Consider the following 27,404-nt stretch of genomic DNA (forward strand, 5'->3'; position numbering starts at 1 on the left):
CCTACCCCTTTACTGTACTACCCCATCATTTATCATTTAACTTGTGGGACCCAAGCTTGATAAGGAAAAGACAGGATAGTAAGGTAACTTCTGCAGCTTAAACTAGTCACTGTTTCCATCCACATTGGTTGTAATTTTAGTAATAGGGATGAATATGTTTCAGGATGTTGAAGCATATTTTCACCAGTGTATTCAACTCCCTGCTGATGTTACTAGAGTTGCAGGAAACAAGTTTTGCCCCATATTTAGCAACCTAAGTTTGAACTTCACATCAAGCTGTTCTATGATGGGTGTACTGTATCAGCTTTTGTCACATGCAACAGTCCTTTTTAATGAAACACGCTACACTGGAGAATTATGTGCAGGCAAGTTGACCATTCACAATGCTTCATGTGTTTAATTTCTAAAGTAGTTGTGACAATGACATTATTTTTGTGTGTTCAAATGTAAATACTTTTCCTGCAGAACTGTATGTAGCTACTCAGAAATCATATACTCTATATTTGCACATAAAAACAAATTTATGTAAGTATAATTCATGAAAGTTTTTCTTAGGCTTTAATATGCACCATCTTGAACATTTGTTCCTAGAGCTTGTCTTCATCTTCTAGAAAGAAAGGAAGAAGTCACAAGTTACTGAACTTCAATAATAGAATCAGGGAATGGAGTGCAATTGTAAAGTTGCTAGTGGCCAAAAACTGATGTGTAGTGTGTGCAGGTATATTGCTGTGGTAAAGCAGCCAGGAATCTAAACCTTTCTTGCAGCTCACCACATGTTACATGCCCTGTCACACTTACTATGTGCAACTGTATACAATGAACAGACAAAACTGTGCATGCTTCATAGATAAGATTATCTTGTTTAGTGCAGGAATAGAGTAGTATTTTTTGGCCTCCTTGAGAGATGATAGTGTGGGTAATGTGGGTAATTTCTTTGTTATCATACCTACCTAATTATTTTTTGCCTATTGTATTTTTAGTATACATATATTTGGTCTATGGATTTTTATTGTTGGAATGATTTCAGGTTAAGGCTTGAAAGTTTTTTTTTTTTTTTTTTTTTTTTTTTTTTTGCTAATTTTTCTCTTGTGGCTACAAAGAAGAAAGGGAGAAAATTACACCCAGGTTTAGATGAAAATATCAAGCCAGGGGCAAAAAACATTCATCTGAAGGCAAACCATTAGAACTGTGAAGGGATAGTAGAATAGTGAAAAGGATTGGATTATTTATTATTTTCATAGAATAATATAATCAAAATAGACCTTCTGAAAAGTTATCCATGTTTTGCTTCATATTCTGCCAGTTAGTAGAATGGGAGTAGGTATTGGTGTAGGATATATGTGTCATCATTTAGCCCGGTGCTAAATGTTCTAAAGTAGTGTTACAAAATACTCTTTTTTCCCTATTAAGTTTTCATTTGCCATTTGGAGTTCCTAAGTATCTGTGAAATCTGAATGATGCATTTCAGTTAAGAGTTGGATTGGTGCTGTCCCAGGCTTGCTGTGCTGCTGGGAATACTGTGCTGTTTTAGTCATGAGAAATGGTCTTCCTTTAGGCTTAGACAAGTATTCATGGTTAGTATTTACTGTATCACTATAGTATGTCTCCAAGGATTTTAGAATTTGAAAACAGAATTAATTATGATTCCAAGGAATATTGTTAGGATAACATTACCACTAGTATAGTTAATTTGAAGTATATTAGTTCCTATTTCAAGTAATGTAAATCCTTCTTACAGTCTAGCAAAGTTGAAAGAACATTAGATGAGCAGAGTTCATTATCTTGCTTCTTTCATCAACACTAATTTAAGGAAAGTCTTTACAAAAGATTTTTTTATCATCTTAATGCAATAATATAATCATGTTATATAATCATGTTATATAAATCAATGGTACATTTATGTGCAGTTATTGTTTTGGCATTTACATACATCTTTAATATTTGTAATATTTAACAATGAAATTATTTTTTGCCCAATGTTATATATCCTTAGAGACACAATTCACTTGTTATTGCATAAAGTACTGCACAAAGCATTGACTTGAGCAAAGTATAACAAGATCATCTGTAAAGATACTTTTCTGCTTTATTGCAAAGTAATCTCTTGCATCTCTTTTTTTTTAAGATGGTAATACATGGTATAACACAAGTTTTTGTAGATATTGCTATAGATGAAAATACAGGGTAGGTAACATAAATTGAAAATGTATGTGCACATATGCATTTTGAGGCTTTGTTTAGCCATAGTATGAAATTCAAGTGTGGCCTGGCATCATACAATGGCCAGGCTTTTATCCATTGCGAGATATGTAGCCCTGATGAAATCGTGAATGTGTTCAATTATGACTTCTGCAAGTTTTGGAGGTTTATAGTATCCTATGATGAGGCAAGTGAGAGCAAGGAACAGGTGAAATGTTGATAAACATTACACATAATGATATGGATGCAAGGCTAGCAACAAATCAGTTAGTCTCTGGCTAGTACAGTGGTAACACACTGGCCTGGCTTTGCTAAGATGACAGATCAAGTCTTGTTCAGGCTTGTGAGCTTAAGCTGTTTACTGGGAGGTTACTGCTGTGGTTGGAATGCCACAGTGGGGAGTTGGGTTCGCCTAGCTGACGTTCTGGAGAGCATCTGATGTGGTGGATACCAGAACTAAAACCAATGAACTTTGATTTTATTGTTAGTCAGTCACATGCATTTCCTACCAAGATAATAACAATGAATATGCCTGACTTCAGATCTCTCTATAATTTCTGACTGGGGCAGATAAAACTTCGCATATATTGTTCAGTGCTTCAAAACTTGATTCTTCCTTCTATCAGCTCAACAACCTTCCAGACAACTATTCCCTCTTCTTCAATGACACTAACTGTCTCCCTCTTTTACACTTAATATCCTCATTCTGTCCTTTACATATAATCTAAATTGAATCCTTTCTCTAGCTAAAATATGTTCTGTAAAATTAGGCATTCTGAGTTGCCAGCCTGCCCCCACCCTACCCCACCCCATACTGCTAACTCTGTACAGTGGCCTTATTTGCTCATGTATGGAATATTTTTCACATGTTTGGATGTTATTCTCTTAGATAGGATGGAATCAAAATCTTTTCATCTTATCAACTCTTTTCTCTGACTGATTGTCATCTTTCTCTCTCCCACCACTGCAGTGTTGTATCTCTCATTATTTTCTGTCTATTTTTTGTACCAACTGCTCTTTTGATTTTACTAACTGCATGCTTCCCCTCCTCTCGTGGCCTTGCTGCACAAGAATTTTTCCTCACCTCTATTCTGTGCACCTCTCTAACACAAGAGTTAACTAATACTCTCAATCATTCATGACTTTCTCTGGTAAACTCTGAAACATCCTATCTGCATCTGTATTTCTATATACCTATGACCTGAACTCATTTAAGGAGGTTTCAAGACATTTATCCCATTCTTTGGCTAACTCTTTTGACTCTGTTCAGGGACTGGTATCTCAGTGGGCCTTTTTATTTAATAAATTTTATTGGCCAAGGCCAATTTTCCCCTAATACATAAGAAAATTTAATTGTATTTCATAACTTAGGTAATGTGAAGTGTGGATAGTGTTTCTAGACCATGCATGGCGTATCTGCCTGCACCAACTGTTGTCTGGTCACACTTAAGTTTCTCAGCACTGGCTAAACAACACTTGAAAATGTATATGTGCATAGAACATTTTTGACTTAGAATAACCTCTGGCAATATCCACAGAAACTCATGTTACACCCTGTATTTATTTTTAGATACACATTTAAAGCTCATAACATAGCTTTTGTCTGCACCTGAATCTCTCTCAAGAAATTAAATATTACATCTTCACAGAATGAAAAAAAGATACAATAATTTCATAATGACAGTAAATCATTGTGTTGTAGCCAATCATGTAGAAAAGCAGGTTAAAAGGTTTATTCTGCTTGGTAAAAAGTAATGTTCACTGCAATTTAGTATTGGTTGCCCATCACTAATTTGGTATCATTGGAATCTGTTGGGTGACATTTGTGACTTTGCTGGATTACAGAGGGGTTAAGTTAGAATGTAGGTTACCCAGCTGTTAACCATCTCATCCTACCTTTAAAATGCCCTGTAAATCAGTGCAAATTGATTAATAAGTTGGGCAGTACATGTACTGACATCCACATATCACTAATTCATGTGTCAAATTAGAGCTGGTCCTAGGGATGCTCACACTGTACAATGTCTCAGCTATTGTATGGCGTAATGTGAAGTCATTAAAAAGCTTGTGTGACTTGAAGCCTCTTATTTAGAGTAGGTTTCCTCCAGTATATATACATGGTTATTAAATGTTTATCAACCTTGGACAATATCAGACAAAATTCTTATTAGAATATCTAAACAAGCTTGAATCTCAAGCTATCACATGTCAACAACACCCAAAGCAACACGCCAAAGTATTACATTTCTCAGTGCTTTACACATGACTCGTCTTCTACTAACATAACAATAAAAATGTCTTTATCTTATTCCTCTCTTCCCTATCCCCCATACCAGCTAGCTTCATGAAAGAGTAGGCAGAACAAATTAAAGTCCTGGAGAGACCAAGTATTACCAGGGCTTCTAGATCATTCTTCCATTGTTCCTTAGTACCAATAGTAAAGAAGGATGAAGAAGGAAAAGGATGTAAGTACTGTCTTGTTATTGATGTCCTTACTAGGTATTATTTAGTTGCAGAGCTACCTAGGACTATGACAGCTACAGAGGTTACCAGAAGAGGGGGTGGCACAGTGGATAAGGTGGTGAGCATGGGATTGGGCAGACGTCCACGCGTAGGTTCGAATCCCACCACGTACAGCCTTAAAACACTTTGCCATTTGTCGAGTGATTTAAAATTACCTACATGTCACCATGATACCCAGGTTCTAGGTGGTTACACCCAAGATGAGCTTGGGTGGTGATATGGGCCCTAATATGGGTACCACTATAAATAAAATTGCCTGCGCCACTAATGGGCGGAAGCTGAGCAGTGCTTCCCAATACTCTTCAGGTGTGCCTACAGGTGCTATAGGCCTTACCATAAAAAAAATAAAAATAAATGAATTAATAAAAAAAAAAAAAATTCTATTAAGTGATATGTAAGCATGGAATACCTGACATTTTGATTACACATCCAGGTAGAGAAGTTGTCACTGCTGTGTTACAAGGACTAGCTGAATTAATTAATGAAGTTTTAACATGTTAAAACCACAACATACCACCATCTGGGACACCATGCTTCCCATTGCTACTCTTACATATATATATATATATAGTCGGCTCCCACTCGTGTCCGAGTACTGGGTCCTGTCGTTAGTCAAACGTCTCCTGATAAAGAGAGGTGGAGGAAACGACAGAATGCCAGTCGCTGAGTATATTGTTTTGGATGGTCGTGGCTGCGCGACGGCCACGCACACACACTTGGCCCACATCGTTTCCACCGCGGCTCAAGACAGATGAGACAGGCAGCTTCTCCGATGTTGGTTGCATCGGGCTGCCGAGTTCTTGATGTGTCAAGGCCCGCCTTGTCGCCTGCCCGCCAGGCACTGCCTTCTTCCGCCGGCGCTGGATAGCTCCATCGTTGGGGTCTTGTTGGTTTGATTTTGGAGTCTTCCTTCTCCTAGCCTTTGCCTGAAGAGGCACACCCTACAAGGCAGCAGGGGATTTGGATTTGAAGTTTTCCTTCTCCTAGCCTTTGCCTAAAAAGGCGTACCCTACAAGGCAGCAGGGGGAGGGAGTCTGAATATACCGTCAGACCACTCGGTCACTTGCATGCATTCTGTGGAAACAGGGGGGACCGCGGGAAGGTAGCATGCAAGCAGTTAGGAGGCAGAGGCTGTAAGGGGCTTAAGACTAGCTTAGCCTAGACGCATGCACTCCAATCACCCCCCCAACATATAACAGTACCCTCCATAAAAAGAATTACCTAATGAGAATCACAGCCAGTCAGGTGATGCTGACAGGTACAGAAAGATATCCACAACTCAACCAAGGATCATAAACTCAAGTTCAGGCTTCGTCTTCCTTGTCTCTTAAAATCCTATCATAAAAGTAATTATGCAGGATCAGGAGAGAAAGGAAAGTATTTGCACAGATCTTTATTTTCACCTATCTCCTCACTGACTCTGTGGGGATTTTATATATTTTATATATAATGATATATCATAAAGTATAAATCCAGTATAAAAATTAAAAAGCATCTAAGTTAATAAAACATCTAACTATGCATGTACAAGATACATATATTACTAAGATATGGCTGCACATGAAATATAATTTTGATATCTAAATATACTTAAATATAAATATAGGTACCAGTTGGTAAATGTTATTGCCTGTTAATGAGAGAGAGAGAGAGAGAGAGAGAGAGAGAGAGAGAGAGAGAGAGAGAGAGTGGGACAATGGACAGACAGACAAATAGAGGTAGACAGAGCCATACAAGCAAATATCCAAAACTAACAAATACAACACAACTACATGAACTAAGCTCTACATGAATACATCAAAACCCTGATACATTAAACTGTTTCAATATCTAGAATAAACAAGATATAAAGAACATGAAAGATTACAGTATTAATTATTTGCCCCACCACTTGTACTTTTTACAGCCTCTACACCAGGGTCAGAATACTGTATTGTGTTGATTTGTATAGTTGTCACCACCTGTGATAGATATTCCCTGTACCTATGCTGAAAAATTATCCCTTGAGGTGAGTTGTGTGGAAGGCAATGAGAGACAGTAGTATTGGTGCTGAGGTCAGAAGGCAGCAGAGCATGAAACTTGCACTTTAAACTGCTTTGGCACCCTACAAGGTCTATGCCCTTAAACAAAATGGTGGTAGGCATGTTCTCTAGATCACTATTTGTAACATTTTCTCCACTCCAGAAGACTCCATTAAAAGTGCAGCTCTGTTCCAGCTGCAACTTCACAGCAGCCTCACTGCATCTTCTGTCACAAAAAGTTTAGGTTTCTGCACTCCTGCCTCACTGCATTCTCAGCCAGCCTTTCAGACTACTCATCTCTCCAAGTCTTCACACAAACAATCATAGTGAGTGAAATTTTGCACTTCTTATTATAACATTGTCTTTTCAACTGTTGTAATATAAGATTATCATTATCTTCTGATGCTACTTTAGTGTACCATTATTGCTAATAGTTTCATAATTAATATTTAGTGGTGTGAGGTTTTGGAGAACATAACTTCACATGTTAAGAGACCCTGGTGTACTCGCTAATTTATCCCTATGACACTCACTACATCCTGAAAGACTATTCTAATCACCAAATACATAGCTACAAATTTCCACTGATGTCTATCTTAGGGTGCATCCACATGGTCAAACATTGTCCATCAAACACCCTCTATTACCAGTTGGCCAGAGGAACCAGAACAGAGCAGCAGAGAGTGTAATAGACACTGCTCATGTTTGTAGTGTTTGAACCTCAGACACTGTCTACACTGGATGCTGGGTATCTGTCTTAGGAGCCCAAACTAAGTCTCACTTCTTACAAACAGTTTTACCAGCAAGGTAATATGACCAAGTGTGTAGGTGTCTACTTTCTTCGCATAAGTTTTTTTCCCGCATGGTTCATCTGCATCAGTGCCTATATTGTAAAACGTAGGGCAATCAACCTGTGCATAAGATACATGTGTTTTAATAAAAAAAAATCCTGCTCTGTAGGGTAGTAGGTTAACTTTACAAAATCTAAGTAAAACATATGGTAATTGTAAAATTTTGGATGGTTTACTATGGAGTATATGAACATTTTCATAGGGCACTGAGGGCAAATGTAGAGTAATTTTAGTGTCTGTTTTTCAAGAGGTGGCAATACTGAGCAGTGTATAGAATTCTTTTCAGGTTGCTGATTTGCTCGAGACGGAAAACAAATGATGCGGGGGGGGGGGGGGGACTGCTCGGCTGGTAAATCAGTGCCACACAGGAATTGAGCTATGTGTGAAAAAGACCCCAATGAACTAAACTGATTTTTAAACCATGCGATTCAGATCGTGCAGCTAAAAACCATTCGTGCGAAGTGAGCCTAACACTGACTTAAAAACCTATGTATTGCCAGCAAACATCCACTTTAAACATTGTCTCCTGGGGTTTGCCTGGCGAACAGAACAGCAAGTACGGTATACAACTTTACGTGGTACAATTACTGTTTGTCACCATCTCACCTCTCATTTCAATACTCCTGAATCTTCTTCACCTTATGATATGTGGCAACAGTGTGTGTCAGACAGGCAGTGTCCGACCAAGTGGATGCACGCAGAAGTTATTTGTTTTGCAACAATATAATCATATTGCTCTCCCACCAATTCCATTAATAAATACATCAGCAGGTGGATACCAATACCATGCAGATTGCAGAGTTACACTTTTGCCTTTCTGCAATGACAGGGAATTACAAAAATGCACATTTAGAACAAAATTGGAAGACTCCTTTGCATTCTTGTGCTGATATTTGTGTCCATAAATTTTGTGCTGTGATTGTACAATATGTAGTATTGGAAAGACAAAGTACACAGAATGGAAATGTTAAGGTGATCCAAACCCTTCTGTCTCCAAAAAGACTCTGCATGCAATGAGCATTATACACTGAGATTTATGTGCTGAAGATAAAGCAGTTTGTGTTATGTAAATGTTATACACGCTATAAAAATACTATGAATATTAGAGTACATGCAGCTGCTGTGCACGTTGTAGTCAGATCTGTGTGTGTAGGCCACCTGGGAAGCAAGGTGTCTGATGCACACTATCAGTAAGCAGGAGCCAACAGCCTGCTGCTCACTGCTTGGGTTGGCTTGTCTCTGCTTATCCTTCAAAGATTGCACATAAAGAGTGTCTCCTGATGTGCAAATATCACATGGAAAGGTGCAGCTAAGATAATATCTAATACAAAGATGAAAGAATTATAAAAAAGGAACAAAAATGCTAGATACCTGAAAACTGAAAGTTGGAATGAAATGTTTAGCTAGAGTGGTACAGATATAAGTAAACTACCTACTTTTTATCTGTTTTGATAACACTGTTGCAGAAAAACAACCATCAGTCATTAATATGAATTACAATCCTTGAGTTTACAGTCCATGAGTATAGTACTAATTATGAACTCATTATTTACAATAAATTTTGTGCCATAAAAGACAAACAAAACTATCGTGGATATCAAATTTCCTGATACACTGACACCAGGTAGCAGAACAAGAACAAACAATCTGGTGGTACAGTAGAGGAAACAGTCCCCATCTGTAAGGACAATGTGGTCTGTTAAAGCAGTTCATATTTGTTTTATGATCATAGATCTTTTCAGTTATCCACTTCATTTTTTTTTCCTCTTGATGATTCTGTAATGTAACCGAACAGCCTACATGTGGCTGACTCGTAACACGGAGAATTCACCAACCATTTCCCTTTGCATCACATATCTAAAAAAATCATTCAGATTCTAAATCCTGGATCAATAAAGAACTGCATTTCCAAAGAAGATTGAAAATAAGGTGGGAGGCATAAATCCATTACCTGGTACTGCTTAACATAAAACCTTGCTTCCCAACACAACCAAATCTTTATCTAGTACAATTATTAGCTCTCTAGAGAACAGATGCCAGGTATATGTATTTAAGTTAATATTCCTCCATGAACCTAAGAACTATATTAGTTGTTCTCACTACTAATGGTACTCCATGAAAACATCTGACAGCTTCATGACTTAGGCCACATAAATTAAACGCTAATAAGATACTAATTTGAATAAAGCAATCAGATTAATGCGAGATTCAAAGTCATGACCCACTCCATATCAAACAGAGCAGGGAGAAACCAAAGCTTTCCACAGACCATTAGAGAGACAAGCATGAGATTCATCATGTCCCATAACATGCTATAACAATGCCCTCTACAACAGTATTGATGAAAGTCCAAGCCTAATGACACCCACTACTGTCACATCTGGAAAGAATGAGTGCACAAAAATTAAGCAAGACTTTTCCCACAACCTTCACTACAAAACACATTTCAGTTCAAAAATCACTAATGTTTTAAGGCACTCATAGAACACAGAGAAGAAAATAAACCTGGTACCATACAAGTCTCAGGTCAGGCAAAATGCCAGATGTGCTACAAAACTAGACTGTAATATATGTGCTTGATGACCCTGGACAGTTTGCTCCCAAGTTTGTATCTTATCTGGCAGGTTCCTTAATAGTACATATTAAGCAAACCTTCACAACTTTGCTCCTTGTGCTGGCATCTATTGTACAAACTGTCCAAACTTAAGCTACTTCCACTTTTAGGACCTAGCCCAAACATCTATCTAAGTTTTCCTTGAAAACCCCAAAAACTTCCATATTAGCCTTGAAAAAAAAAAAAAAAAATTCTCAAGTCTACACTGAGACTTCAGCCCCACCATCCAGCAGCTTGCTTGACAGACCTTTCTCTGGCATGGGTGGATAAAGGCCAACCAGGTCTGGATAGGCTACCTGTATCACCACTGCAGCAGCAATGAGGGCTAGGAACACTGCAAGGCCTGTCCATTTGAGCGCAATCTCCCAGCGGTGCTCCTTCAGGTTTCTTAGGGTCACCATTCCCAGCAGGAGTCCAGCCACAAATCCAGCTAGATGTGCCATGTAGCTCACCTACAAATGGAAGATCAATGAAGCACAACTCATGAGCATTTGGTTCATGTGTTCTGAGTATCTGCTTCATAATGCAGTGCTAATAACATTCTAACAAAGAAGAAACTTTCATTATATTTACAAACAGATACAGTCAAATCTTTGCTTACCCTGGAAGTGGATTGGGTAACAGTTGCAAAGGCAAAGACCCCAATGTCTGTGGCCATGAGGGCCAGGATGACCAGAAGCCTCATCCAATTGAAAGGCATCTCACCCCAGTTGATGATGATGTTGGCCAGGTGGGCAGCAATGAGGGCGTAGCAGCCGCCTGACGCACCTACCAGGAAGGACTGTGAGGGAAAGAGGGAGAGAAGGACATGTTGAGAGTTGAGTTGATTCTCCTTTTTGTTTTTGTGACTGGAAAGAATAATTTGTAACTTATTTTTCAGACATAAAAGCTGAGAGCCCTATCATATAGAAAAACTAGTGATTCTTAAGTGTTTTTTCCAGTTTATTAAGTGAGATAATTCTCAACAAGGCTTTCATGCTAACACTGTCCTAACTCATACTTTTCTAAGCCTTTTCCAATCTGAAAATCAAAATTTATTTGATTCTTTTAATAGTAAAAATACATGCAAGAAAATTTTACATTCAGAGGATTCTCCAAATGCTGTATGTTAATGTCATGTAAAAATTGTGTGTGTGTGGAAATGACAAAGCATATACAGGCAGCAAGTGTGTCTAATACTGAAGAGAAGAAAAGAAAATCAGGTGTGATTACAAGATGGAGAAATAGGAAGTAAAACAAATGAAGCGAGACACAAAAGGAGGTACTCACTCACCTTGGGATCAAACATGGAGGCAGCCAGGGAGCCAGCCAGCACCCCGGCCACATAGAGGAGCAGCAGCCGCCACCACCTGTGTACCATCTCCAGGGGAATGCCCACAAATAGTGCCACCATCACATTGGACAGCAGGTGGATGTATCTGTGGGTGGCAGCAATATTGGGTGGTGGAGACAGAGACAAAAGCATAAAGAATAAAACCAGGATCACACCAAATTTCTTGCCAGTCTTGAGTAAATATTAAAATTTCCACATTGATTCATTCAGCAGACAGGAGGCAACTGCACACACTCACCCAGCATGAAGGAACATGTAGGAGATGAAGCGCCAGGCTTCCATGCGCCTCCGTGGGTCATAAATGAGTGGGGAGGACCAAGGGACAGGGGAGTAGGGCCCCACATCACCCATAGTCACAGCATAGTAAACAAACACCCCAACCTGTGGCACAGCAGGTGAGGGACTGTCAGTTGTAGTTGTGAGTAACATGCATTGCTTTACATTTTCTTCATATAGTAAGGAGTATTTTGTGCATTAACAGAGGAGAAATGTTTCCATCTCATTTTTATGGGTAAAGGAAAACCCTTCAAGTGATCATTCCATACATTACAGTAAATTCATAGCTATCAGCACTTTACTATCCACCTCACCAATCAATCAATCAATCAATCAATCAATCAATCAATCAATATATATATATATATATATATATATATATATATATATACTTCACAAGTGCTCCTAACTTCTCTCTCTCTCTCTCTCTCTCTCCTTCACAAGTGCCCCTAACTTCTTTCTCACCATGTGACAGCTGTGGTGGTACCATAACCTAATCACTATCAACCCACATTCCTATCTTCCGTCCCGCATCATACACTCTTTCCTCCTTCATCTCCAACAAATCATCAGAACTCTCTTCTCATGCAATGTTTGTATCTCCTGCTATACATTTCCACATCTACTTCCTTCCACCATCCTTCAATCCCTCCTTTCTTTAATTCCCATCAGTATTTCTCATAGGTTCCTCTTGCACCATCCCTTGCTCTTACTTTCTTTCCTTTCAAATTCTTGCAACTTTCCCTTTTCATCACTTCCTCTTAATACCTCTTATACATTCATCTCACATACTCCATACTCACCCCATTCTCTGTTCCTGCTACTCCTGCTTCTCCTCTCAATACCTATTCTATACATTCCTCTCACATTATCCCTACTCTGCCCACTCCTTCCTTAGTTCCTGCTAATCTTTATCACTGACTACCAGTTATTCCCTCCATCTCAGTTAACTCAACACTTACCTCAGCAGTACATAGAAGGGGTACAAGAAGAGGAGGTGGGCAGCAGGAGTATTCAGCTATGTACAGACGATCTCCATGAGACACCTGGGAGCGTGGGGCCATGGAGAAGGCAGTGGCCACCAGAGTTCGCTGTAGCACTGACCTGGTCTTGGTGTCCACTGGTACGTTGACCTGTGGGGAGGCAATCACGGGGTGAGGTACATGGAAGGAGTGTGGAGGGTAAGGAGGGGTAGGGAGACTGGGGATGGTGTATGAGGGATAAGGAAGGAGAATTAAGGATAAGGAGAGGTAGTTATATGGTTATGGACAGTATATGAGGGATAGATGGGAGTATGAAGGATTAGGAAGTAATATGACAGAAAGACATCAATATAAAAGACTGAGGCTCAATGTAATGAGCAGACAATGACTGGGATAGGAAAAGGATACAACTATCAGATAGGATGTGCTTCCACATTTCTTTTTTTTTTTCCGAGGAAGAGATATGATGTTGTGGAAAATAAACATGCAAACTTTGAAGCACATTTTATCTGTTTTCCTAGAAAGCATCTCTCTGATACCTAACTTCCTTCCAACAAAGATAAGATGGAAGGAAAGAATAAAGGTGGAATAAATCAGCATGAAGCAAGATTCAAGAATAGCATGGAAAGAGAAAGAGAGTTAAAATGCACACCAGAGAAGAAAAATTAAACAGCTATAAAGAAAAAAGTGAAGGAAGTAACTATATGAAGCCATCAATAGTAATTAAATGTATCAAAAAAAAAAAACATTTCCAAAGATGAAGAAATAACAGTTACTTACCATGGAATATGAAACAAGTAATAATAATAATAAAAACTCAAAAATGAAACTGAACAAATACAAAAAGAGATACAGCATTTATAGTGAGGAGGGAAAAGGATATTCAAGCCTTGAGAAAGAAGGAAGAGATACCAAGGGACACTAACCAGTCCATAAAACTCCTGCAGGTTGATGAATCCATCGTTGTTGTAGTCGACGTGGTAGAGCATCGCGTCCACCATGTCATCAGAGAGTGGCACCTCGCTGACCGGTGTGGCGAGGAGGTACCGTCGCAGCTCAGATCGTAAGATGAACCCATCGCCATCCTGGTCAATCTGAAAGGCCAAGCACCAGAACACTAATGCTGATGTGCTTATTTGATCCTGTGTCTAATTCACATATTCATCAGTCTATCCATTTATTAACATGCATTGATGAGAATTTCATTTATATTTATCTGGTTGATTCTATTTAGGTACAGTTTGAATATTAGTTGATATTTGCGTGTTTTCTTCACTTTATTACAGATGAATTTATACTATACTGCTACAATTGCCCTCTCTCTCTCTCTCTCTCTCTGACTTACCCTTTGAAATATTTCATGCCAGTTGATCGGATCATACTTCCCACTGCTCCTCCCTGACCGAGACATGACTGCTGCCCCTGCAAACACACACCTTGTCACTCCCTCCTCTTAATCTCTCACCCATCACCACCATTATACAATGTTGCATTATATATGTGTCATTCTATGTTTGTAATTCCAGTTTTGCTGCCATGTTCCTCTTTGAGTGTTAGTTATATATGACAAATATGCATCACTGACAATAAATAAATCTGGAAAGTTCCTGAAAAGGCCTATTTTCTGAATTCAGTATGGTTCTCACACTAAAGATTGATGTATTGCTATGTAGCTTCACTCAAAGCAACCATCACTGGTCCAAACAATGTAAATATTTCACAAATTTTTCATGGGAACTCCATTTTTTAGGTTTTTTATTTATAAACCATTTCCTTTTATCTTTTCCATTTGACATGCAGTTGGATTACCTTTACAACAGCAAAGCCTCAACTTGCCCCATAGCTAACTCCAAAGCTACAAACTGTTAAAAGAAAAAAATAACATTGCTACCAAACTTTTACCTGAATTGAACAATAAAACAGATGACTGGTAGCACCAAAGATAGCCAGGCTATGCTACAGAAGGCAACAAAGCAATATTATTAAACATGTAAAATCTTGGACACACTGTTGATTGTGTGGAGAAAAGAGTACGTTCCAACCAGCAAATCTGCACAACAGAAAGCTACAAGTCCACTATGCCTATAAGAGTTAGAGAAAAATACTTTCCTACCATGGTAACCCTTCTATGGAATTCTTTTTTTTTATCTCTATTTATATAAAAACTGGCCACAAGCAACAAAAATTATAAAAAAAAAAAAGACACTTACATGCCAGTCCCCGAAGAGACGAGAGTTAGCCAAAAGAATGGGATAAATGTCTTGAAACCTCCCTCTAAAATGAGTTCAGGTCATAAGTAGATAAAACTACATAAGCAGACAGGGAGTTGCATTGATTACCAGGTGAAGGACAGCTATGTAAGTGAAATGAAGAGCACCCTTGCATCTAATCTATATGAGAAAAACAATAATATACAATACTTTCTAGCCATGCACATGCAAAACATCACAGTAAGTACACTCTGGAATTAATTATCAACACGGAGCAGTAAAATCTGGTAAGAGGCGTCCTTGAGCCTTGATTAGCGACACTTCCCTCACAATCAGATACTTATTTCCTCTCCTTGATATAAGCATAGCATCCACTTATCAGAGCATTTCCTGTATTCATGTTAAGAGCTTTTTTACAACTTAGTAATGTTGATTCTAGATATATTTGTGTTGTATGTTTAAATTCCACTTCTATTATGAATCTGTAAGCCAAGTCAATCAAAAATTTGTGATAAAAATCAGGTGGTAAGAACAAACATGTTAAGGACACTACTTGAAACTTCCCTACAATTAAAGATTTAAATGTCATCATTAATTCATGGTTCATTTTTATTCTTTCCATCAATTTTTTGTATCCTCAAACTTGATTATTTTCCATTAAACTAGTTTTTGAAGAGATATGGATTGTATATTGGCATACTGCATCCACACATCATATCCATCATCCACCTGTCACTACCCACACCCAACCAAATGTGTCCATTCCACCTATCCATTACCTCATACATCCCATTAAACCTATACTTTTTTTCAACCACCATCACATATCCACTTCACCTATACATCCACAATAATCCATTTTCAACCTATCCACCAGCTACCCACCCTATTTGTCCATTTCACTTGTACCATTACTCATACATTACATCATTCCATTACACCTGTATGCTTTCTTTTCAACCACCATTACCTATCCACTTCACTTTTACATCTACAATAGTCCTTTTAAACTTACCTATCCACTCTGCTCATCCATTTCACCTGCATGCTTTCTTTTTAACTACCATCACATCCATTTCACCTGCACATCCACAATAATTTTCATTTTTCATTATTAATTTATTGTTTTTCTCTTTTTAACTATCCATCCTACTCGTCCATTTCACTTGTACTATCACCACTGTACATTCATTCCATTACACCTGTACACTTTTTTTTTTTTTTTCATTCAACTACCAAGACCAATCCACTTCACCTGTACATCCACAAGTCAGTTTTTTATTATCTTTTTTTTTTACTATCCACCCTGATCGTTCATTCCATCTACCCATAACCACTGTACATCCCATTACTCCACTACACCTACAATTTTTTTTTTATTCAACCACCAAGACCTATCCACTTCACCTTTACATCCTCAATAGTCAATTTTTCTTATACCTACATCCACAAGTCTTTCTTTTTTTTTTACCTATCCATCCCGCTCGTCCACTTCATCTGTCACCTGCCACACCTGTCCTAGCTTCAGTTCCTCACCTCCACCACGTAAAGGTGCCACTGTGATGCCTTTTCCCGTAGTGTGACGTCGGATAAGTGACACAAACACCGATTATAAGACAGGAAGGCACAACATGAGGATATGAGTCACTTCCTAGATTAGCTGCCTGACATATCTCTTGCTATCACCACTCCTCTCTTGGCTTTCCCGCTTCCCCTGTCACGTTTTCTTAAGGGCATACTACTATAGACTTGGTTCCCATGCACTGGTACTTTCAATGTTAAGGGAAGGGTTACTATGACATGAATAACAACAACACAGGTAACTTCGCACCTTTGTGGGTCACACCTCTCCCTGTCAACAGTGGGCGCCGGGCTAATAGATTGTTGACATTCCTCGTTTTTTTTTTTTTTTTTTTTTTGCATTTTTCTCTGAGAAATTATATTATTCTATTGGTATTTTGGGGTTATTTTGATTGTTTGTCTTTCCACAGTAAGCTATTACATTATTGAGCGAAAGTATTGTGTCTTTTCATTTTAAACTATAGTACATCTTGATTACAGGGATCGCGGGGCTAATGAATTATGAAGCATTTCACATTGATATTTTTTCTTGTTGATTTGGAGCAATCTTTTAGTCATTCACATATATATGAATTTAATGATAATTCTGTTTATCTACTTAGGTACATAAATTTGTTGATAATTTTTTTATCATTTTTTTTACAATATTATTAAAACTTAATATATTTATATAAAAAAAATACAAATAATCAAGTTGCTATACATATTTTAGCAAGATTAATGTAGAAATTTAAGACTTCTGCATCAAACTCGGAGATGTCGATCCTTGTAGATAATTTGCAATGTTTACATCAGATTTGGATCTCTGAGGGTTTGGTGTAACTGGGCATTTATGGCCTTTAACCAGCATTTGACTATATCCTTGGACCGCCTGAAGTTGTGTGGAGAACAGTGGGTGAGGCCGTGAGGCGTGGCAGGCGTGCAGGTAGAGAGACAAGGCACGGATACCATACAAAAGGTGAGCCAGATGAAGGCCCGTTCTGCCGGTGTGAGGGCAGCTGTCAACGTCCATATAAGGAGATTAATGACACAGAAAATATGTTTCAATGAGGGTACTAACCTAAACTAGTAATTGATAGGATGCCCTTGTGCCTTCTTGACCTTTTCGAGTCTCTTGTGAAGTGAATCACCCAGGTGGTGGAGATACTGAGCATCAATATTGTCCCATATGTCCTGAATAGTGGCTTGGAGGCGTGGGAGGGAGGAGGTATCTCTCTCCTTTAGCTTCAGTTTTATGTATGCCCTGAGATTTTCTATAGGGTTAAGGTATGGCAAATTTGCGGGCCAAGGTTTTAAAAGGCTAACATTGCAGAAATCAAACCAGTCAACAATTAACTTTGCTGTATGGTACGGTGCACCATCTTGGATGAATGTATCGGCATTGCACTTTTCCATACACTCATCTAACTCATCTAGAATTAGCTCAGAGTAGTTATTTTGGTTCATACAAACATTCTTAGGCAAAAACACTAATTTTCCAAAACCATAGTAAGAAAAACAATCATCAAAGAATCTGGGTTTTAATGTGTGTGTTGTGTAGCGTGGATCGTAACGGTTACTACTGGGTCTGCGGTACACACAGTTTCTCTGGTTGTCTGTAACCTGAAAGTTTGCCTCAACTGACCAAAATACCCTATGCCATTTACCTGAGTCCCAATCTTTTTACTGAGACACAAAATGCAAGCCTACTATTAAGGTGACCATGTGTGATGCAAAATTTTGAAACTGGCAACTGCAGTATCCCATGTCGCCTTTCACATATCTCCGTACAGTCCTTTCACTTACCTCAGCCAGTAAAGAGGTTCCTGGCCTTAAGTTCCTTGCTGTGTATGCGAGGGTTGGCCTCTAGCTGTATTCGAATAATGTTCAGAGTTATCTAGCTCACACTGCGCTTACGCCCTTCAGGCTTGTAAGATGGTGGCGAAATGTCTCTTCCTCCCTCACGATGAATTTTGGTCCAACGTTGAACAGTTCTGAGAGCTATGCCAGTGTTCACGGCAATTTCTAGATTTGACTTATTCTTCCTCACTAATGCACAAATGATTGAGGTTTGGACCTTACTAATTAGTTTCCTAGGTCCCATAATAGGTGGTAACAGAGCACAATGGTAAGCTCACGTATCCACAGAAAGGGGCCGTGAGGGGGGGGTGAAAGAAAATTCAAATTCAAGCACACGAACCACAGGCGAACATTAACTAAGGAAACATATCATCTACTTTGACTACTAGAGCTGCAGAATTGTCAGATAGCGACATACAGTGAATCCCACTGTATGAATGAAATTTGGTTAGATTGGAAGTCATGGTCCCTTTCGTGCCTTCCACTCTGACCAGCAGTGTATAAGCAAGGCCGCATCTCCTCACTGCAAGTCAAGAAGAGAATCCAGAGGAAGAAGAAAAGGATTGAAGAGGAATTAGAAGAGGTGAGGCAGTAGTTTAATCAGTATTCTAACTCTTTATTACATTTCTTTCCAGATATCTGAATGTAGTTATTATTGTTGGTCTCTGAGGCTGTCCTTAGTTGCGGGTTGTAAGATGTAATGGAGAGTATGCCTGGCTTGGTGTGTGAGATAGTCAGAGACTTTTGTCATGAAACAAATGATGCTTTATTTTCTGTAGTTATATAATGTGAAGCAAATAGTCAAGAAACTTTGTGATACCACCTTTTCTACTTTTGACATAAGTTATCTTGTATAGAGTGTTTGTAGACTTTCCTCTCCACTTACACATAAGATATCCATCCCTTTCCTCAGAATATCTTTTTGAAATGATTTATTACAAGTATATGATGGTTAGACTTTCAGAAAAGAATATGTTGTTTATTCACACACCAACTAGATGTACCAAAATAAAATTGCTCTCCAGGAAGACTGGACTAAGCTGTACACTCATGTCCTCCGTAACTTCATTTATTTGTGTACATTATTTTCATGTGGAAGAACTTAAAATTTTGTGGGAAAAAAACTGCTTTTGTATTAAGAATATACTGAGGAAGAGTGGAAACTACTATCATCCTAATCTTGTCTTGCCTATTGCCACCTTGTCCATTGCATATCAGAAGACTTAAGAATAAGCCAGTCACATTTCTCCCAACTTCTTCCTTGCTCATCACATTTAGCCCAAAGAACACCACACTCTTGTCATCTCAGGGCACCCAGACACTCCTTTATCCTTCGCATGTTTCTTCAGTACTCCACTTTTTTTCAACCATTCTTCTTCATCTCACCACAATAATACTTAATTTTTAACAGCTCTTCCTTCCATACATGTTTTCCTCACTACCCAATGGGGACTCTTCCTCAGTGATTCACCCATCTGAGGCTGTGCAAGCATGGTCACTGCACCACTGCTCTCTGACTATGCTCCCAGTTTTCTGAATGGTCCATGTGTTCCTGTCTTGCTTCAATACACCACATCAAGTAAATTATTTTTACATTGTTCCCAATTCTTTATTGATTTGTAAGGTGCCCTGTCATATGGATGTAAATAATTTGGCTAGTATGTCACACATTGTAAAGGAAGATAGGACTGCATCAGCCTGTCAGTAGGTGGTTGTCTCCTGACGATAGTTCACATGGCCTGAGATGGCAAAATTAATGAACCAGAGTCCAAGATACCAAAGTCCAAGACAAGGTACTATACCAGTGAATAACTCATTACCTTCTTTACACCTGTCATTACTGGTATGACCTCCACATTCCCCAAACTTCCAATGCTTCCTTCTGTTTCTTCAAATGCTGATAGAAAAAAACTTAAGTAAATAAGGGAAGCTGCAAGAAGTAATCATGCATACACATGACAGTGCCTGCTTCAAATGTACTTACCTATTTACATCTCTTACATCTCCTCTCCATTAGAGTGTTTTAGTGAACTGGATAAAGGCAGAGCACTATGTTAAACTATAATGCTGGTCAAGCCTAACTTGTTCACTGGCATGAGAGAGAGAGAGAGAGAGAGAGAGAGAGAGAGAGAGAGAGAGAGAGGAACAGGAGAAATGGAAGGATAGAAATTAAAGAAAGTTGTAAAGTGTAGAGAGGTGCATGGAACTTTGTCATTGTTCATCAGTGTGTATGCATAGAGAGAAAGTGTGTATGTATAGAGGATAAGAGAGAGAGAGAGAGAGAGAGAGAGAGTGACGGTGGTGTCTGTTGTGTTGCAGGCGGGAGAGGAGGTGGCTGGCTTCGCTCCCATGGTCAGACATAAATTCCTCACCTTTGATCCAGACTTTACCCTCCCGGAGATGCCAGTGCACAGGCCACCACTCAGTGTAAGGGAGACAACTCTCTCTCTCTCTCTCTCTCTCTCTCTCTCTCTCTCTCTCTCTCTCTCTCTCTCTCTCTCTCTCTCTCTCTCTCTCTCTCTCTCTCTCTCTCTCTCTCTCTCTCTCTCTCTCTCTCTCAACATTGCTTTTTTTTCTTTCTTTCTGTCCCAGCTTCCCTAATTATGTATGTGTGTTATTTCTACCATCATATTTTTTTTTCTCTGTGGTAATATTTGTTGACTTAATTCAGCAACAATAATAAATGAATAGCCTTACTTGATATGGCACCTCTTCAAGATTTAGTCATTGCTGCCTCAGTGTTCTATTCACTGTGTCTACTTATTTAATGAGTACTTTCCTCATTCACTCACTTCTAATGGGTTTTTATATATTCATGACCTAACCCTCTTCTGCATTCCATGACTCACTCTACCTGTCATCTGCTCAGTGTGTGTCCAGTAATTAATTTTATCATTCACTCACTTCTGACATGTTCTCCTCATTTTATATTTATTCGGCAACTCCTTCCATCTGTCAATGATTTGCTCTGTATGTTATTTTAATATATATTTAAGAAGCCTAGTATCTATTTAATTTTTCTTGAGTGTGATTCTGTTATATTCAAATTTAATTACATCAACACCAAGCTTGGTTATATTAGTGTTCCTTCATTGTGAGACTATGAACGTAATCATTTCTATAACATTTTTATATGTGTATCATAGAGAAAGCAAGACAAGACAAGGCATCATACATACATACATATTCAGACACAATCATAGACATTCATTGCCTTGTCATTTGGTTACATGCATACAAGAAGTAGAGATTTTGCTGTACATATTCATAACCAGCACATCTAAGTGAGATTGTGTGACTCGTACTTTGTGTTTGTTTATCTGAGGGTGAGTGACAGTGGATAGGGAGGCAGAAGATGTGGTGTGAGGGTTGTTGAGAAAAGTGAGACTATATGACCATTGTGCATACATTATTGTTGGTCATTTGATGCTGGAGCCATTGGTGTTGCAGCTGTGGTGGTGTGTTTATCAAGGAGACAGTGTATTTGTTAGGACAGTGATAAGGAACTAGAGTGGTGGAACATAATAGTGTACATATTGTAGTCCCAAGCTTCCCAGAGAGAGAGAGAGAGAAAGAGAGAGATTTCCATTGTTGCAGGTCTTATTGTATAGTCATGTGTATTTACTTATATCTATCATTGTTTTATCTTTTCCCTTTTGATATGTTACATTTTTTTATTTGTATCAAATTTTGTAAAATGTGTTTCTTCCATGATTCATTGCTTGCCTAGTTTTTTACTTATATACCGTGTTTCTAGATTTAATGTTTATTGTCTGTACTAATTATAACGGCCACTTTGGGGCGCTAGACAAGGGTATCATCTAGTTCTAGGTGTTAGTACGCCAGGTTATTGACACTCATTCAGTTTTCTTATGGTGCTTTACTTCATTATCCATATGGTGAATGTAAGGTGAACGTAGAAGTGAACATAGCAGTGAACGGTCCAACTGCAAAAGGACCCTTAATTAATTCAAATACCATAACTAATGTTTGTAAGTTTAAGCAATTCACAAATAATTTCACATGAAGGCATTATGGCAACTATTAATTATCAAATCACTATGCAGAGGTTATACCACAACCAAACAAGAAGTCACACAAAAACTCACAAAAAAGGATTAATGCATACATAAGATATATCTTAATACTTAACACACAATGCGTAATAAGAGAACATTAATAGCAGCACTTTCACTTTCCTGAATAAAACTTACAAGTACATTAGGCAAACACTTACCAATCACAGAATCACAGGTATAAATCCAAAGGGCGTTCACAGCTGGTGTACCATAGACAGACTGTCGGCTTAACCTCCCTGCATTAACTACATTGCTTCAGTTTGCCATTCAGAGTGTTCCATTCACTCTGCTTATACCTAAATGAGCTAGTAGTTAACACTAAGTAATTACAATATGAAACAATATAAATAAAGTTAATTTGCTTGATGATCACCACCAAACACCGTGTTACACTAATTGTTTCAGATGAATGAATTTAGATAAGATTTTTTACTGAGCAACAAATTTGATTGGATGAAATTAGGGTTTTTAATCATTATTATTATTTTTATGAGATTTGAGTCAAAACATGGGAAGTTTTGATTTATTCTTGTCATGTAATCCCTCCATCACACTGTCATATATTCACTGACATTCCCTTTCTTTGTGTTTTATCTATGTAGGCATCTTATTGACTGTAAAATTTGCACTGTTATACATTATAGTATCTTTTACATGCACACACAAGCACAGACACACATACTTCTAAACATTCTGATGCCTTCACTCTCCATAATGTATTTTTACTACATTCCTTCTTCCTCACTCAAGACAAGATTCCCTTTGCTTCTGTCCCAGCTAGCTCCCTCCTTTGTCTCCTTTCCCACAACATTTCTTACCTTTATACTCTCCCATACAGTCTTCTTCGTCTACCCTTATTACAATTCATGTTATCATTAGCATACTTACTTATCATTTTTATCTTCTTCATTTTGTACCATCATCATCTTACTGTATCCTTCTTCCATATCATCCTTTTCTTTCTTCATTCATTACCATCTTCATCTTAATTTAACCTCCAACCTTCATGCATTTTCCTTCCATATCACCCTTTTCTTCACTTATTCAGTCATTATTTAGCTCTGTCCTACCTGCAACTTCTTTCTTTCATTCCTACTCTGTCCACCTCTCTAATACAAGTGTTAACCAGTACTCTCAATCATTCATCCCTTTCTCTAGTAAATTCTGGAACTCCCTGCCTGCTTCTATTTCCACCTTCCTATGGCCCAAATTAATTTAGGAGGGAGGTTTCAAGACACATCCCATTCTTTTGGCTAACTCTCTTGGACTTGCTTGGGGACTGGCTTATAAATCGGCCTTTTTGTTTAAGCATTTTTGTTGCCCTTGGTCAGATTTTTCCCTCTTACATAAGAAAAAAAAAAAGAAACTCACTGACTGTCTCCTTCCCTTGGTGGTGGTGTGTGGTAGGAGTGGCAAGTTACAGCCTATGCCACAGCAGATGAATACGACTTGGAGAAGCTGCGGGATGGGCTTACACAGCAGGGTCTCTACAGTATTGCAGACTTCAGAGATCCATCCTCCAGCTCCATGGCATCTCACTCAGATATTACCCCACCTGACCCACACACACTGCCTGGTGAGTGTTCTCAGACTTAACTATTGGTCAACTCAGCCTGTGCTGTGATTTATTTTATATTATTGGAGGTTTTGTTTTTTGTTTTCTCTGTGTATGACAAGTAGTATTGTGAAGACAGAGAAAGACTTGTTCTTGCTCAACTCAACCTACTGCTGTGTTGCAAGTTACAGACAACCCCTGGTTAACGAACGTTCACACAATGAAATTTCGCTACAACGAACGTTTCCTTTTACTACCATCTGCTCGTATAATGAACATTAAACTCGCTTTAACAAAATTTTATCCTGGTAATTTTTTCCAAGTTTGAAAGCCCTGCCATATCACACAAGCCAACAGGGCTTTTGAATACACCAGCGCCTCTCATGGACAAAACACAAACCACTCACTCTCCCTACCCTTCCCCGCTCTTATTAGTTCAAAACAATAACAGCATCCAGCAGCAGCTCATCTTCCCTTGCTCAACATGCCATCAAAATGCCCTGCAGCCCCGCAATGTCACCTAGCAATGCTAAGAAGACCAGGAAGTCTCTTACTCTCTAAGTGAAGCTGGATATTATTCACAGACACGAGAGAGGTGAGAAAACTAATAGCATTGTTCGCCACCATCTTGACTCCATCTACTGTCTCTACTATTTTCAAGTCAGCAGACTCTATTAAGAAGGCTGGTGAGACCGTATCTTCCTTGCAAGCTAAAAGAACCACCTGAACTCGTGACTCTGCAATGGATAAAATGGAAAGCCTTGTGGAAATGTGGTAGATAAGTTTTGTATGCGGTACAATGATGTGCCCATTGTTTACATTCCACATGTTGCCGACTAGCATCTTTTCCGCTCCACTCTCCCTTCCTTCATAAATTTAAGATCATCAACATTATAAAGTTACATACATACATACATTAGTGTACATTATAATGACCTAGTCTTAAATTAAACTGCTTAAATGTTTAACTTCATAATTTTTGCTTTCATTAACCTTTTACTGTACTATGATGCACTCTCACTTTGTTTACTCTCAATGGAAGTTCAAGTCAGGGGTCAAACTCATTATAATTGGTTTGCTTGACGAAAATTCACGCAACGAATGTTTTTTACGAACATAACCCCTTGGTTAAGTGGGGGTTGCCTGTATTTTGTATTTTTGAGATTTTTTATTTTATGTTGTTTTCTTCTATGTATGGGGAGAGAGAGAGAGAGAGAGAGAGAGAGAGAGAGAGTGGATTACAAGTAAATATTGTCATCATTATAAAGTGTATTCCAAATGGTGACAGCAAGCTTGAAGTGTTACATGTTATGATGCAATCTTCCCATCATTACACAAACAGTTATTTAAGATTAAAAAAAGGGAAATAAGATATGCATACATAGATTCAAGGAAGCAAGTACAAATACAGTCGCGTCCCTTCCCTGCAGATACAAATGAGGTGCTGCACGTGATGGCCACCTATCACCTGGAGAGTGAGCCACGCGAGATCTTCTTCTTCCACTCGGGTGCTGTGGTGTTCTGGAATGTGGCGGAGCTGGAGCGAAACAATGTGCTGCGCTTTCTGAGGAAGTACCAGGAGGGCAGCCATGACGAGAAGACAGTCAAGGAGGAGAGCGAGAGCATCACTTACATTTACAATGACACGCCGTGAGTACCAATGATTTTATCTTTTATTTTGTTGAAAGAGTGAGTGTATAAACAAATGAAAGGGGAAATTTGAAAGAAAGTGAATCCACTAACTTATCACAATATGATCAAATGACAAAAGATGAATGCCCTGGACTGGTGCTATTTTTTTGAGAGGCCAACCATTAAGCATCACATGTTGCAGTTTAATGTTGGCATAGATTGTTGTAAGTGGACCAGATGCAGCAAACCAACACTGTAAATTTGGATTGTATTCCTATGAATCATTGCACATTGTGACGTTATGGCATAAGGCTTTAACCCACTAGGTGTTTCTCACGTAAATTTACGTGCCTGCGTTGGGTACGCCCAGAGGTTTCTCACGTAAATTTATGTTTTACGAATGTAAGGTTTTTGCGCCAATTTTTTTGCCTTGTATGGGCAGTAATTGGTTTCCTGGGAGTGTCTGGCATGTGCTTGCTATGTGTGCAAACACACAACACGGCGGTAACAACAGCGGCGAGACACCCGCTATCACTGCCGAGAATGTGACATTGCTCACTGCCTGGAGCCCTGTTTTGAAGAGTACCACACGCTGCTACGGTTCTAAGAACCAACTAGAAATAAGTAAATAAAAATAGTGCAAGGAAAAAAAACTAGTGTATCAATAATGTAACCAAGTGCAAGCATTTTCACTGTGCGGTTCAAGAGATTACCAAAGGGTGTATTTATGTTTTATGGATGATTTTGTTTTGAAAATGAGTTTATTCAATTTATGTATATAGTTTTACGGAATAAACTAACGGCTGTATGTAAAATACGCTGATCGACAGCGGATGAAGCGCATTAGAAGTGAAAGAGCAGATGTGGCAACAGCGCGGGTGAGAAAGTCCCGATGTGGCAGCCTAGTGCGGGGATTTAAAAATGGCGCGCTAATCCATTTGAAGGTTTTCATTGTGTTTCTTGGTTGATTTGGGGTTGTTTGGGATAAGAAAAAAAATTATGATTTTTTGTAACCTCTGGGGGTACCGTATATGTAAAGTAATATAACACTTAACGGGTTAAGGAGCAAAGTGTACTGCAGGACATCATTTATCAAAAAGACTCCCAGTGATGTGGTGGTTAACATGCTGGGGTCAAGTCCATAGTCATTGGAGACACTCTGCCCTCTTTTTATATGGTAGAGAAGTCAAGAAGATAGTCCAAATATCTTATTTATGTGTTTATCAGGGCTCAGATTTTCTTGTATGTTAACTCCAAGATCTTTTTCCTCTTTAGTCTTCGTTATTTGCTCCTCTCCCATCAGATAGTTCCATACTGGTCTTCTCTTACTCTTTCCTAGTTCCATTATGTGACATTTCTTGGCATTAAACTCCAATTTCCACTTCTTGCTCCATTCATAGATCTTATTCAAATCTTCCTGTAGCAGTATACAGTCCTCTCTGGTTTTGATAACTTTTAGCAACTTTGCATCATAAGCGAATAAATTCATATAGCTGTTTACTCCAATGTGAATGTTGTTTACATAAACTTGAAACATAATGAGGGCTAACACTGACCCTTGTGGCAGCCCGCTAGTTACTTTACTCCAAGATGAGTATGTATCTCTGATCACAGTTCTCATTTCTCTATCCTTCAAATAATCTCTTGTCCATTCGAGCAAGGTTCCACGCAGTCCTCCTATGTTCTCTAGTTTCCAAAGAAGTCTTCC

The 27,404-nt window shown here is 38.6% G+C and overlaps 2 protein-coding genes across 4 annotated transcripts in view; one reads left to right on the forward strand and one right to left on the reverse strand.

The window, feature by feature from the left end:
- Positions 1 to 3,746: 3,746 nt before the first annotated feature.
- On the reverse strand, positions 3,747 to 16,876 carry LOC123519505 (rhomboid-related protein 2-like). 3 transcript variants are annotated; one of them, XM_045280854.1, is made up of 8 exons: positions 16,842 to 16,876; positions 14,146 to 14,222; positions 13,727 to 13,894; positions 12,780 to 12,950; positions 11,780 to 11,922; positions 11,482 to 11,626; positions 10,810 to 10,989; positions 3,747 to 10,660 (listed from the first exon to the last, which is right to left on the reverse strand). In XM_045280854.1, the coding sequence occupies exons 2-8, from the start codon at positions 14,209 to 14,211 to the stop codon at positions 10,409 to 10,411; spliced, it is 1,125 nt and encodes a 374-aa protein (XP_045136789.1). In that variant the 5' UTR covers positions 14,212 to 14,222; positions 16,842 to 16,876; the 3' UTR covers positions 3,747 to 10,408. The 3 variants fall into 3 exon arrangements, with proteins under 3 accessions (XP_045136789.1, XP_045136791.1, XP_045136790.1); XM_045280856.1 differs by lacking the exon at positions 16,842 to 16,876 and adding an exon at positions 16,482 to 16,812; XM_045280855.1 differs by lacking the exon at positions 16,842 to 16,876 and adding an exon at positions 16,547 to 16,811.
- A 2,064-nt stretch (positions 16,877 to 18,940) lies between these two features.
- LOC123519398 (required for meiotic nuclear division protein 1 homolog) overlaps positions 18,941 to 27,404 on the forward strand; it is a 22,350-nt gene continuing 13,886 nt past the window's right edge. Inside the window, 4 exon segments of the mRNA XM_045280678.1 lie at positions 18,941 to 19,013; positions 20,750 to 20,857; positions 23,917 to 24,085; positions 25,495 to 25,714. Of these exon segments, the coding sequence (XP_045136613.1) occupies positions 20,780 to 20,857; positions 23,917 to 24,085; positions 25,495 to 25,714 (467 nt within the window). The 5' untranslated portion in view covers positions 18,941 to 19,013; positions 20,750 to 20,779.

This window comes from Portunus trituberculatus, chromosome 45, assembly GCF_017591435.1.
Source record: "Portunus trituberculatus isolate SZX2019 chromosome 45, ASM1759143v1, whole genome shotgun sequence".
Taxonomy (NCBI): Eukaryota; Metazoa; Arthropoda; class Malacostraca; order Decapoda; family Portunidae; genus Portunus; species Portunus trituberculatus.